The sequence below is a fragment of the Oncorhynchus masou genome, chromosome 21 (assembly GCF_036934945.1).
Source record: "Oncorhynchus masou masou isolate Uvic2021 chromosome 21, UVic_Omas_1.1, whole genome shotgun sequence".
NCBI lineage: Eukaryota > Metazoa > Chordata > Actinopteri > Salmoniformes > Salmonidae > Oncorhynchus > Oncorhynchus masou.
Genome location: NC_088232.1, coordinates 41,560,639 through 41,575,326, shown reverse-complemented (window position 1 = coordinate 41,575,326; position 14,688 = coordinate 41,560,639). Strand labels below are relative to the sequence as shown.

General features: G+C 48.2%; 1 protein-coding gene across 2 annotated transcripts in view; it reads right to left on the bottom strand.

Annotated features, from left to right (window-relative positions):
• The window catches only part of LOC135508362 (peroxidasin-like), an 84,870-nt gene that overhangs the window by 10,726 nt on the left and 59,456 nt on the right, over nucleotides 1–14,688 (bottom strand). For both annotated transcript variants that reach the window (XM_064928490.1, XM_064928491.1), the window contains 7 exons: nucleotides 10,847–11,003; nucleotides 9,992–10,100; nucleotides 8,268–8,425; nucleotides 6,102–7,108; nucleotides 5,313–5,809; nucleotides 5,066–5,200; nucleotides 4,639–4,847 (listed from right to left, as the gene is read on the bottom strand). In XM_064928490.1, coding sequence (XP_064784562.1) covers nucleotides 4,639–4,847; nucleotides 5,066–5,200; nucleotides 5,313–5,809; nucleotides 6,102–7,108; nucleotides 8,268–8,425; nucleotides 9,992–10,100; nucleotides 10,847–11,003 — 2,272 coding nt within the window. The remainder of the gene's footprint in view (nucleotides 1–4,638; nucleotides 4,848–5,065; nucleotides 5,201–5,312; nucleotides 5,810–6,101; nucleotides 7,109–8,267; nucleotides 8,426–9,991; nucleotides 10,101–10,846; nucleotides 11,004–14,688) is intronic.

Here is a 14,688-nt window from a genome sequence, read left to right as displayed (position 1 = left end):
TTCCAGTAGGGAGTAAATAGCTTAATATGTGTAAGCTGCTCACAGAAGCCCTGTATTCTCACCCAGCCACCCAGAATAAGTGGCTCAGAGTCATCCACTCAGGGGTTTGTTGGAGGGAAAATTCAGCTGCTCTCCAAAAACCAAAACCTCTCCTGCACCCCCAGATACCAATTCCAACTTTCCAACAATTTCCAATAGCATATCTACTAGCCTATGCTTTGGCTGAAGAGAAGTGTCCCAGGTAATTCAATAAATTGGTGAATTGGTTGCGCTGCTCACACATGTGACGACATGCTAACCAAATAATATATGTTAGTAGATGGGGCGAGACAAACCCCCACTGAAAGCCCTCATACTCATACCTACTGTCATCCCAGTCATGTACTGCTGGGTTAGTCAATGGAACCCTGGGATGGAATGTACAACATCAGGGCTAACTCTCAATATAATATGTAACCCTTACAATCACATGGTAATATCTTAAAAAGCCTGGTCATGAACCAAGAGTCTGGGGTCAGAGGGTAGTACCAGGAGGCTGGGGTCAGAGGGTAGTACCAGGAGGCTGGGGTCAGAGGGTAGTACCAGGAGGCTGGGGTCAGGCAGTAGTACCAGGAGTCTGGGGTCAGAGGGCAGTACCTGGAGGCTGGGGTCAGAGGGTAGTACCAGGAGGCTGGGGTCAGAGGGTAGTTCCAGGAGGCTGGGGTCAGAGGGTAGTACCAGGAGGCTGGGGTCAGGCAGTAGTACCAGGAGTCTGGGGTCAGAGGGCAGTACCTGGAGTCTGGGGTCAGAGGGTAGTACCAGGAAGCTGGGGTCAGAGGGTAGTACCAGAAGTCTGGGGTCAGAGGGTAGTACCAGGAAGCTGGGGTCAGAGGGTAGTACCAGGAGGCTGGGGTCAGACGGTAGTACCAGGAGTCTGGGGTCAGAGGGTAGTACCAGGAGTCTGGGGTCAGAGGGTAGCACCAGGAGGCTTGGGTCAGAGGCTAGTACCAGGAGTCTGGGGTCAGAGGGTAGTAACAGGAAGCTGGGGTCAGAGGGTAGTAACAGGAAGCTGGGGTCAGAGGGTAGTACCAGAAGTCTGGGGTCAGACGGTAGTACTAGGAGTCTGGGATCAGAGGGTAGTACTAGGAGTCTGGGATCAGAGGGTAGTGCCAGGAGGCTGGGGTCAGAAGGTAGCAGGGAACAGTAGAGCAGGTAGCTGATTACATATATCTCTCAAGACAAACACACTACCAAAATCTGAAAAATAAACCATGGCAATTATGGTAATGTTGATCAAAGGTACATTCTTGACCCACTAATCAATTCCAATTATAGCCACACCCTAACCTATACAGCCACAACTGGGGATCCAATTTAGCTAGTCAATGGCCCTTTTCACTGTGATGAGACAAAGCCTGAAGACATTTGTATTATTTAATCTCTGTCCTATCTTATCTGGGTTTGTTGTTTTCACATGCAGGCAAATGCAGGCAAATCCAATCGAGAATCTGTGGAAAGAACTGAAAACTGCTGTTCACAAATGCTCTCCATCCAACCTCACTGAGCTCGAGCTGTTTTGCAAGGAGGAATGGGAAAAAATTTCAGTCTCTCAATGTGCAAAACTGATAGAGACATACCCCAAGCGACTTACAGCTGTAATCGCAGCAAAAGGTGGCGCTACAATGTATTAACTTAAGGGGGCTGAATAATTTTGCACGCCCAATTTTTCAGTTTTTGATTTGTTAAAAAAGTTTGAAATATCTAATAAATGTCGTTCCACTTCATGATTGTGTCCCACTTGTTGTTGATTCTTCACAAAAAATACAGTTTTATATCTTTATGTTTGAAGCCTGAAATGTGGCAAAAGGTCGCAAAGTTCAAGGGGGCCGAATACTTTCGCAAGGCACTGTATATCGAATCTTCCATTCCTCTCAAACATTTTTGAAAAAGCTGTTGCGCAGCAACTCACTGCCTTCCTGAAGCCAAAAAAGTATACGAAATGCTTCAGTCTGGTTTTAGACCCCATCATAGCACTGAGACTGCACTTGTGAAGGTGGTAATTGACCTTTTAATGGCATCAGACCGAGGCTGTGCATCTGTCCCCGTGCTCCTAGACCTTAGTGCTGCTTTTGATAACATTGATCACCAAATTCTTTTGGAGAGATTGGAAACCCAAATTGGTCTACACGGACAAGTTCTGGCCTGGTTTAGATCTTATCTGTCGGAAATATATCAGTTTGTCTCTGTGAATGGTTTGTCCTCTGACAAATCAACTGTACATTTGTGTTCCTCAAGGTTCCGTTTTAGGACCACTATTCTTTTCACTATACATTTTACCTCTTGGGGATGTCATTCGAAAACATAATGTTAACTTTCACTGCTATACGGATGACACACAGCTGTACATTTTAATGAAACATGGTGAAGCCCCAGAATTGCCCTCACTAGAAGCCTGTGTTTCAGACATAAGGAAGTGGATGGCAGGGTAGCCTAATGGTTAGAGTGCTGGACGAGTAACCGGCAGGTTGCAAGTTCAAACCCCCGAGCTGACAAAGTACAAAGCTGTCGTTCTGCCCCTGAACAGGCCGTCATTGAAAATAAGACCTTGTTCTTTATTCTTAACTGACTTGCCTAGTTAAAAAAAGAAAACTTTCTACTTTTAAACTCGGACAAAACAGAGATACCTGTTCTAGGTCCCATGAAACAAAGAGATCTTCTGTTGAATCTGACAATTAATCTTAATGGTTGTACAGTCGTCTCAAATAAAACTGTGAAGACCTCGGCGTTACTCTGGACCCTGATCTTTCTTTTGACGAACATATCAAGACTGTTTTAAGGACAGCTTTTTTCCAACTACGTAACATTGCAAAAATCAGAAACTATCTGTCCAAAAATGATGCAGAAAAATGAATCCATGCTTTTGTTACTAAGTTAGACTACTGCAATGCTCTACTTTCCAGCTACCCAGATAAAGCACTAAATAAACTTCAGTTAGTGCTAAATATGGCTGCTAGAATCCTGACTAGAACCAAAAAATTTGATCATATTACTCCAGTGCTAGCGTCCCTACACTGGCTTCCTGTTAAGGCAAGGGCTGATTTCAAGGTTTTACTGCTAACCTACAAAGCATTACATGGGCTTGCTCCTACCTATTTCTCTGATTTGGTCCTGCCGTACATATCTACACACGCTACGGTCACAAGACACAGGCCTCCTAATTGTCCCTAGAATTTCTAAGCAAACAGCTGGAGGCAGGGCTTTCTCCTATAGAGCTCCATTTTTATGGAATGGTCTGCCTACCCATGTTAGAGACGCAGACTCGGTCTCAACCTTTAAGTCTTTACTGAAGACTCATCTCTTCAGTGCGTCATATGAATGAGTGTAGTCTGGCCCAGGAGTGTGAAGGTGAACGGAAAGGCTCTGGAGTAACGATCCGCCCTTGCTGTGTCTGCCTGGCCGGTTCCCCTCTTTCCACTGGGATTCTCTGCCTCTAACCCTATTACAGGGGCTGAGTCACTGGCTTACTGGGGCTCTTTCATGCCGTCCCTAGGAGGGGTGCGTCACTTGAGTGGGTTGAGTCACTGATGTGATCTTCCTGTCTGGGTTGGCGACCCCCATTGGGGTGTGCTGTAGTGGAGATCTTTGTGGGCTATACTCGGCCTTGTCTCAGGATAGTAAGTTGGTGGTTGAAGATATCTCCCCAGTGGTGTGGGGGCTGTGCTTTGGCAAAGTGGGTTGGGTAATATCCTTCCTGTTTAGCCCTGTCTGGGGATATCATTGGATGGGGCCACAGTGTCTCCTGACCCCTCCTGTCTCAGCCTTCAGTATTTATGCTGCAGTAGTTTATGTGTTGGGGGCTAGGGTCAGTTTGTTATATCTGGAGTACTTCTCCTGCCTTATCCGGTATCCTGTGTGAATTTAAGTATGCTCTCTCTAATTCTCTCTTTCTCTCTTTCTTTCTCTCTCTCAGAGGACCTGAGCCCTAGGACCATGCCTCAGGACTACCTGGCATGATGACTCCTTGCTGTCCCCAGTCCACCTGGCCATGCTGCTGCTCCAGTTTCAACTGTTCTGCCTGCGGCTATGGAATCCTGACCTGTTCACCGGACGTGCTACCCGTCCCAGACTTCCTGTTTTCAAATCTCTAGAGACCGCAGGAGTGGTAGAGATACTCTTAATGATCGGCTATGAAAAGCCAACTGACATTTACTCCTGAAGTGCGGACTTGCTGCACCCTCGACAACTACTGTGATTATTATTATTTGACCATGCTGGTCATTTATGAACATTTGAACATCTTGGCCATGTTCTGTTATAATCTCCACCCGGCACACCCAGAAGAGGACTGGCCACCCCTCATAGCCTGGTTCCTCTCTAGGTTTCTTCCTAGGTTTTGGCCTTTCTAGGGAATTTTTCCTGGCCACCGTGCTTCTGCACCTGCATTACTTGCTGCTTGGGGTTTTAGGCTGGGTTTCTGTACAGCACTTTGAGATATCAGCTGATGTACGAAGGGCTATATAAATGAATTTGATTTGATTTCACCAAAGGCATATAGAAAGACAATACTCTATGTCTGTGACAAAAAGTAGTGCACTATTTAAGGAATAAGGAGTAATTTAAGACAGAATGAATGTGTGTTTTATATTCTATATTACCTACCTTCGCAGCAGTCCTGCCACATGCGCAGGTCAATGTTGGGGACGTCGTCACAGCTGCCATATCCGTGGGGCAGCTGTGCCACGCTGAACACGTCTTGCTGGATACGAGTGATGTTGTCACCGTTGTCACACAGCACCCTTGTCAGAGATGCCTGCTTCAGCTGGGTCAGCTGGGCCGGGTTGAATACACCTGGGTTCTCATACCAGAACCTGGAAGCACAACCCAGGAGGAGAGGATGGAGGGTTACATGTAAACCCACACCATATAGACAAAACCTACACTCTCTCTCTCTCTCTCTCTCTCTCTCTCTCTCTCTCTCTCTCTCTCTCTCTCTCTCTCTCTCTCTCTCTCTCTCTCCTAAAAAATGTGTTGATGATGAGCATAATTAATTTGACAAGAATTTGTAGCTGAGGGGATGTGAGCTCACCGGTCCCCATCTCTAAGGCGTTTGAACTGGGCAGCCAGCAGACACATGAGGGTGGGTCCCAGCCGGCTCCCAGGAACCAGGTCCTCAGCCATCAGAGCAGGGAACAGGTCAATGTTCAGGGGAGTGCCGTATAGCCTGGAGAGATAGGAATAGACATACAGACAGTCACAGCACTGTAACTCAACCCCAATGGAGCCACAGTTCAAGTGTGTCTGCAAATGATTGATAGCTAAAACCTGGTTTGCACCTCTGCAGCTTCTCCCTAACTTGGGGGTTCTGGATCTCGTTCCTCAGGTCGTCAAAGCTCTGTGCCGAGGTCAGGTTACAGAAGGTCCGGTAGTCGTTGTAGGGCGGTATCCCATGATCCCTTCCTCTCTGGATGTTCATGGCGGCCAGGTCCAGCGCCACGGAGTGGGCCATGGAGAACAGCCTTTCCGTCAGCTCCGTGTTCAGCAGCTGGGTCGACACGCGCATCTTCCCTGCCACGCCGAACAGGCCCCGCAGTAGGGGGTCGATGCCCCCCTCATTGACAATGCGGAAGGGGGAGAAGAAGGCACGGTGCAGGGAGATGTGGCCCTGGGGGATGGGCTGGAAGTGCTCGTCCAGCCGGTACAGGATGGGGTTGATGAGGGTGTGTCCGAAGCGGAAGGCAGCCGTGGCGAAGGCATTTAGGATGCCGGCGTTGAGGTTGGGGTTGTAGCCGTGGTAGTCGCCAATCAGCTTCATCCCCGCGTCACCCATGATCTGAGGCAGGGGGTGACCATCATCATCATCATCATCATCATCATCACCAATAATAATCATTTACAGAGACAGCACCTTTCATCAATCTGAAGACCTTTCACAGGAACATTGGTTAGATCTATATAGTAGAGTAGTCCTTGGTTAGAGTATGAGAGAGTACTAGATCTATATAGTAGAGTAGTCCTTACCTTGGTTATAGTATGAGAGATTACTAGATCTATATGGTAGAGTAGTACTTACCTTGGTTAGAGTATGAGAGAGTAATAGATCTATATAGTAGAGTAGTCCTTACCTTGGGCAGCCAGTGGTTGTAGGTGATGTGCTGCATCTGTGCGCCAACTATCTTCCTTGCCTCGTGGTAGATAGTGTCTCCGTCCCAGTGTGGGTTGAGTCGGAGCAGCTCTGTAGCCACGCGGTTGTGTTCCCTGAACCACACGGTGTGCATGGCTGTCAGACCCAGCTGCTCGTTGGCCCTGTGGTCTCCAGCCAGGAAGCAGGGAATGGGGCTCTCATTCTCATCCCTCATACACTCTGTAGGGGGCCCCGTGGCGAAGGGTAGCAGTGGCTTCCCAGAGCGCTGGACGATGCCCTGCCTCAGCAGTCCCCTCTGACTGGCCAGGTCGCGGACCTCCTCTGACTCGTGGCGTGAGCTGCCGTACACGTTGGACGCGTCGATGTACGATGTCAGCTGGTTGATCTGTTCCCGTGGAAACACGCTGTTCATGAGGAGTGATGTCATGCCGCTACCGCACACGGGACTGGAACGCACAAAGAACATGCAGCGTGCCCCGCTGCGCGCCTGCCGAGGGTCCCCCGGGGGGAACTGGATGGGGAAGCAGGGAGGGTCATTGGTGCACACGTTGGTACACAGCTGGCCGTCTGAGAAACGTGATTGGCTGAGGGCGGCAACTGTGGAATCTAGATCATGGTCCAGGAACTGTCCCCACTGCATGAGCATGTGGGTGTAGTGGTCATCTGGGGTGATGGTCTCCGTGCCGATCATGGTGGTGGAAACGAGGCGGGGCAGAGGCAGGGCGTGGCCGTTGGGATGGCGGCTACTGGCGCCATGTGGCAGGTTGAAGCCGTTGTCGTAGACTGACTTGAGGAGGCGTTGGAAGGCGGTGAGGGAGGCGCCCCACATGGGGTGCTGCAGGTTGTTGCAGGTGCCGTCGTGGCTGCGGTACTTCTGGTGGAAGCAGATGTCAGAACAGTTGTTGAAGCGGCGGTGGGCCGTGCAGCCTGACAGGTTGGCGATCACATCCAGGAAGTGAGGGGACACCAGGTCATTGTAGCGGAATGCTGGGGACGAAGGGAGGGACAGGAGGTGTACTTTATGGTGTACTGTATAAGGCCACATACAGAGGAAACAAGCACGGGGCTGTGTACTACACCACTATATCAATATAGTTCCACCTAACAGAGGAGCATGTAGGCTGCTAATGTTTGCCCTGGGAATGTAGACCTGCATCTTGAGGGCAAAGAGTGTTCCTCTGACATGCGCTGACTCCCTGGGAAACTAGACAGCTCCTGTGTTACAGCTCACTGTGTGTGTTTGTGTGATGTGTGAGGTGCTTTGTGTAACTCAACTCAATGGGGAGAAGTGAGACTTCTCGTCCGAATTCAGCTGGCTGATGAAACATCACCAACACTCCCATCTCCCCCCCGAATCCCACCCTTCCACCTCTACCCTCTGGTCATTCACAGAATTGATCCAGCCATACACAACCTTCGGGGTAGCAGTGTGTGGGTGGAGAGGGTGTCCCAGGTCACATAGACATAAACCAAACAGGCTACATTATTTTTGCTGACGTGCAAATGTTAGGGCCCGGTGTAACAATGAACACTTGACTGTTGTCATAACCAGTGAAAACACTGAGCCTTTCCTCTCTCTCTCTCTCTGTCTCTCTGTCTCTCTGTGTCTCTCTCTGTCTCTCTTTGTCTCTCTTTGTCTCTCTCTGTCTCTCTCTCTGTGTCTCTCTGTCTATCTCTCTGTCTCTCTCTGTGTCTCTGTCTCTCTGTCTCTCTCTCTGTCTCTCTCTCTGTCTCTCTGTCTCTCTGTCTCTCTGTCTCATATAAATCCTAAATATGGGGGACCAGTCCCCTTGTTTCGGTCATTGGACACATTGCTCTTTTCAAATCTGGGATGGCTTTCACCCGTGACCACAGACCATATTAGGCATGAAGTATCGGTAGTAAAACCCTTTATGAGCATCCAGTCAAATGGGTCAGAATGAGAGGAACATGTCATACAGATGTCATAAACATCTATCTACAGCCAGAGATGTTTAAAACATCCAACTGAAGTAACCCATTGAATGTTTGTGGATTGGGGCATTGGCATGTCCTCCTCACTTCCATACGTTCACATTACATAGAAAGTCTGCTAACTCATAACTCAATCAAAGCCTTATACAGTATGTCCTCTCTATCCCACAGTACTGGCTTTCTGCTGTCTCACCTGTGCCGTTGGTGTCGACCATGAGGCCCTGGTTGACGTGGTTCTGGATGAGGAGCAGGGTTTGTTCGAAGATCTCCCCCGCCCTGGCCTGCCCCACTGTGTAGGGGTCCCTGGGGTAACGAAATAGGGCCAGCAACTCTCCAGGGGTACGAGGGTTACTACAGAGAGAGAGATGGAGGGGAAGGGAGGGGTTAGAGAGAGGGACCGAAGAGGGGTGCTTAGAGAGAGAAATGTGATCATGATTAGATTTCTAATGTTTTCTTGGCAGTTACAACAACTCTAATGTGTCTACCAGTATTGAATGATGAAACATCCCTCCTGACCCAAATGACATGAGCAGGCAGTAAAACTTCAACATGCACATTCTCTTAACCAACTTCACTTCCTTATATGGGCATCACATCCTTTGACGCCATCCCAACAACTACACTGTTATTTATGAATTGCTTTGAAAGTGTCATTTATAAACCATGACACACACAGACATACAAACACACAAACACACATGCACGCATACAGTATGTACTATTACAAAGAAATACAGTATGTAGTATTACAAGAAATACAGTATGCATTATTACAAAGAAATACAGTATTTAGAATTACAAGAAATACAGTATGCATTATTACAAAGAAATACAGTATGTAGAATTACAAAGTAATACAGTATGCATTATTACAAATAAATAAATAAATAAATAAATAAATATGTAGTATTACAAAGAAATACAGTATGTAGTATTACAAAGAAATAAAGAAATATGTAGTATTACAAAGAAATACAGTATGTAGTATTACAAAGAAATACAGTATGCATTATTGCAAAGAAATAAAGAATTTTAATTTTTTTTACCTTTATTTTACTAGGCAAGTCAGTTAAGAACAAATTCTTATTTTCAATGATGGCCTAGGAACAGTGGGTTAACTGCCTGTTCAGGGGCAGAACAACAGATTTGTACCTTGTCAGCTCAGGGACTTGAACTTGCAACCTTTTGGTTACCAGTCCAACGCTCTAACCACTAGGCTACCCTGCCACCCCAAATATGTAGTATTACAAAGAAATACAGTATGTAGTATTACAAAGAAAGATATCAAAATTTAGTAATACAAAGAAATTCAGTATGTAGTATTACAAAGAAATTCAGTATGTAGTATTACAAAGAAATTCAGAATGTAGTATTACAAAAAAATAAGTATTTATTTGTATTACAAAGAATATATAGTATTTAGAGGATCCAAATGAAGAATGTTTGATATTCTAGTCATATATAGTGATGATGACACATCGGACGGAGCATTGCAATCCAAGTCCTCAGGCTGTGAGAAGACCTTTAGTGGATGCGCCAGTTATAGAGCATAAACACACAAGCCTGTGAAGCCACTTAGCTCTGGGGGCCCAGAGGCAGGTTCACTATCTGGGCATGTCATTAGAACAGAGCTAGAAATCCCTAGCTAGCTGGCTGGCTGGCTAGCTGGGTGTGTGTGTGTGTGCGTGTGTGTGCGTGTGTGTGCGTGTGTGTGCGTGCGTGTGTGTGTGTGCGTGTGTGTGAGTGTTTGAGCGCACGCGCGCGTGCATATAGAAACATGCTCCTGTTAACCACATCAGTTCAAAGAGCTTACACACAAAACATGACTCAAGATAAGAGTTCAGAAATGATAATGCAACAAAGCTTAGATTCATAAGCCTGATTCCAACCCGCTGACTAAAAGGGCATTTGACTTACCCATCAAACAGATGCCTCCTGGTGGATTCGATGGCACTGTCCACGTTGCGGATGGCCTCTTCAATAGACGACGTCACAAAGGTGTCCCCTTGTCTACTTACTGGAGGCACTGCAAACAGATAGGCACTGCTTTCAAAGACAGTCGTAAAATCAACTAACACTGATAATAAAGCAATAATTTGCCATAAACTGAAATCAGATGTTTCAACTGCATATGTCATCTGTTGTGCCATGTTCAAGACAGCATGAGGTAGCATTATAACCTAGATCAGGGGTAGGCAACTAGATTCATGACTACATTGAGACACGATCATGTCTATTTTTGTATTCATGAGAATACTTGGGAACAGATTTCTTAAATTATTTTTTTTTTGATGAATTCCTGGTGATTGTACAATTTATTTTGTTGGAGGGAACAGAACGCAGATTGGAAGGAACAGAACACATTTCTGGCAGACTGCGTAGTGAAGTTCTACAGTGTGCCATGTAAAATTGAGTGTCTGATGTGTAGGCTGCAGACCCGTCCAACAACAACCCAACATGGTCACAGTTCGCTGTCGGCACGCTAGCTAGCATCGGCTACGAGACAGCGTGCAGGCAGGCCAAGGAAAATAAGCAACACTGGGGCTAGAGCTGAGGAGTAGGCCCAAATTATGATGTTACAATAGCTGTGTTACAGCGGTCACAAAGCCTTGGTCCGGTGAGGAGTGGGGTGTGTGCAGGCTTTGGTTCTATCCCAGCAAAAACACATTTGATTCAGGTGTGTTAGAGCAGGGCTGGAACAAAAGCTTGCAATGTCTGTAGTTCTCCACAATTAGGGTTAGCCTAGATTAGCATACTCTAGCTGTGTCTTACCTAGGACGGTGAGCACCATGCTAGCGGACTGGTAGCCAATAGGGTTGCGGGCGATACACTCGTAGCGTCCACCGTCGGCTAGACCCACGTCCTTAACCTCCAGGAAGCCCTCAGGGGCGATGTGGAACTTCCCACTTTCTGTCACCTGGACACCGTCCTGCAGATTTGCCGGGGGAGACAAGGGTTGAAAGGTCAGGAGGTGTGGACTAGTGTGGGGTAATGAGTGGGGCACTGCCTTGAGTTACACAGTCAAAGCCATAGGGTCTGACAGGCCTGCTTAAACCCTACATCCCAACCCGAGCACTTCATTCTGCCACCTCTGGTCTCTTGGAACTCCAACCCCTATGGGAGGGAAGCTCCCACTCAGCCCAGTCCAAGCTGTCCTGGCACCACAATGGAGGAACCAGCTACCCCCTGAAGCTAGGACAGCAGAATCCCTGCCCATCTTCTGAAAACATCTGAAACCCTACTTCTTCAAATAGTATCTTAAATAATCCCACAGCACATATTCATCTATATACACTATATATACAAAAATATGTGGACACCCCTTCAAATGAGTGAATTTGGTTATTTCAGCCACACCCATTGTTGTGTATAAATCGAGCACACAGCCATGCAATCTACATAGACAAACATTGGCAGTAGAATGGCCGTACTGAAGAGCTCAGTGACTTTCAATGTGGCACCGTCATAGGATGCCACCTTTCAAACAAGCCAGTTCGTAAAATGTCTGCCCTGCCAGAGCTGCCCTGGTTAACTGTAAGTGCTGTTATTGTGAAGTGGAAATGTCTAGTGGCAACAACGACTCAGCAGCGAAGTGGTAGGTCACACAAGCTCACAGAACTGGACCACCGAGTGTTGAAGCACGTAGCGCGTAAAAGTTGTCTGTCCTCGGTTACAACACTCACTAGTTCCAAACTGACTCTGGAAGCAAAGTCAGCACAAGAACTGTTCGTTGGGAGCTTCATGAAATGGGTTTCCATGGCCGAGCAGCCGCACACAAGCCTAAGATCACCATGCGCAATGCCAATTGTCAGCTGGAGTGGTGTAAAGCTCACCGCCATCGGACTCTGGAGCAGTGGAAACACGTTCCCTGGAGTGATGAATCTCGCTTCACTATCTGGCAGTCTGATGGACTAATCTAGGTTTGGAGGATGCCAGGAGAATGCTACATGCCCCAATGCATAGTGCCAACTGTAAAGTTTGGTGGAGGAGGTATAATGGTCTGGGGCTGTTTCTCATGGTTTGGGCTAGGCACCTTAGTTCCAGTGAAGGGAAGTCTTAAAGCTACAGATACTAATGACATTCTAGAAGACTCGTTTTTCCAACTTTGTGGCAGCAGTTTGGGGAAGACCCTTTCCTGTTTCAGCATGACAATAACCCTGACCTCAACCCCATTGAACAGATTTTGGATGAATTGGAACGCAGACTGCAAGCCATACCTAATCGCCCAGCATCAGTGCCCAACATCACAAATGTTCTTATGGCTGAATGGAAGCAAGTCCCCGCAGCAATGTTCCAATATCTAGTGGAAAGCCTTCCCAGAAGAGTGGAGGCTGTTATAGCAGCAAAGGTGGGACCAATTCCATATTAATGCCCATGATTTTGGAATAAGATGTTAGATGAGCAGGTGTCCACATACTTTTGGTAATATAGTATATATAATACCTTTCGTGGACTAACACCAGCACTTTTTTATTTATTTATTTCACCTTTATTTAACCAGGTAGGTAAGTTGAGAACAAGTTCTCATTTACAATTGCGACCTGGCAAGATGCTGACTTTACTGAGGAAAAATGTACTTACTATGACTGTGATATGTGGTTGTCTCACCTAGCTATTTTAAGATTATTTCACTAACTGTAAGCTAAATTACCAAAATGTAAAAAATGCCTGACCAGGTTGGGTTATATGGAGACTATAAAATCAGCTTGGGTTACATGATATACGAGGCTGTACAAAACAACTTGTTTCATATATATAGGCCTACTAACAGCCATCACCTGATCTGAACAGGCCTTGACTTTCTTTCCCCAACCCTCCTTTCCCCAACTCTCCTTTCCCCATCCCTCCTTTCCCCAACTCTCCTCTCCCCATCCCTCCTTTCCCCATCCCTCCTTTCCCCAACTCTCCTTTCCCCATCCCTCCTTTCCCCATCCCTCCTTTCCCCAACTCTCCTTTCCCCATCCCTCCTTTCCCCAACTCTCCTTTCCCCATCCCTCATTTCCCCATCCCTCCTTTCCCCATCACCCCTCCTTTCCCCATCCCTCCTTTCCCCAACTCTCCTTTCCCCATCCCTCCTTTCCCCAACTCTCCTTTCCCCATCCCTCCTTTCCCCATCCCTCCTTTCCCCATCCCTCCTTTCCCCAACCCTCCTTTCCCCAACCCTCCTTTCCCCAACCCTCCTTTCCCCATCCCTCCTTTCCCCAACCATCCTTTCCCCATCCCTCCTTTCCCCAACTCTCCTTTCCCCATCCCTCCTTTCCCCATCCCTCCTTTCCCCAACTCTCCTTTCCCCATCCCTCCTTTCCCCACTCTCCTTTCCCATCCCTTTCCCCATCCCTCCTTTCCCCATCCCTCCTTTCCCCATCCCTCCTTTCCCCAACCCTCCTTTCCCCATCCCTCCTTTCCCCATCCCTCCTTTCCCCATCCCTCATTTCCCCAACCCTCCTTTCCCCATCCCTCCTTTCCCCATCCCTCATTTTCCCAACCCTCCTTTCCCCATCCCTCCTTTCCCCATCCCTCATTTCCCCAACCCTCCTTTCCCCATCCCTCCTTTCCCCATCCCTCCTTTCCCCATCCCCCCTCCTTTCCCCATCCCTCCTTTCCCCATCCCTCCTTTCCCCATCCCTCCTTTCCCCATCCCTCCTTTCCCCATCCCTCCTTTCCCCATCCCTCCTTTCCCCATCCCTCCTTTCCCCATCCCTCCTTTCCCCATCCCTCATTTCCCCATCCCTCCTTTCCCCATCCCTCCTTTCCCCAACTCTCCCCATCCCTCCTTTCCCCAACTCTCCTTTCCCCATCCCTCATTTCCCCAACCCTCCTTTCCCCATCCCTCCTTTCCCCATCCCTCCTTTCCCCATCCCTCATTTCCCCAACCCTCCATTCCCCATCCCTCCTTTCCCCAACCCTCCTTTCCCCATCCCTCCTTTCCCCATCCCTCCTTTCCCCATCCCTCCTTTCTCATCCCTCCTTTCCCCATCCCTCCTTTCCCCATCCCTCTTTTCTCATCCCTCCTTTCCCCATCCCTCCTTTCCCCATCCCTCCTTTCCCCATCCCTCCTTTCTCATCCCTCCTTTCCCCATCCCTCCTTTCCCCATCCCTCCTTTCCCCATCCCTCCTTTCCCCATCCCTCCTTTCCCCAACTCTCCTTTCCCCATCCCTCCTTTCCCCAACTCTCCTTTCCCCATCCCTCCTTTCCCCAACCCTCCTTTCCCCATCCCTCCTTTCCCCAACTCTCCTTTCCCCATCCCTCCTTTCCCCAACTCTCCTTTCCCCATCCCTCATTTCCCCAACCCTCCTTTCCCCATCCCTCCTTTCCCCAACCCTCCTTTCCCCATCCCTCCTTTCCCCATCCCTCCTTTCCCCAACTCTCCTTTCCCCATCCCTCCTTTCCCCAACCCTCATTTCCCCATCCCTCCTTTCACCATCCCTCATTTCCCCATCCCTCCTTTCCCTATCCCTTCTTTCCCCATCCCTCCTTTCCCCAACTCTCCTTTCCCCATCCCTCCTTTCCCTATCCCTCCTTTCCCCATCCCTCTTTTCCCCATCCCTCCTTTCCCCATCCCTCTTTTCTCCATCCCTCCTTTCTCATCCCTCCTTTCTCCATCCCTCCTTTC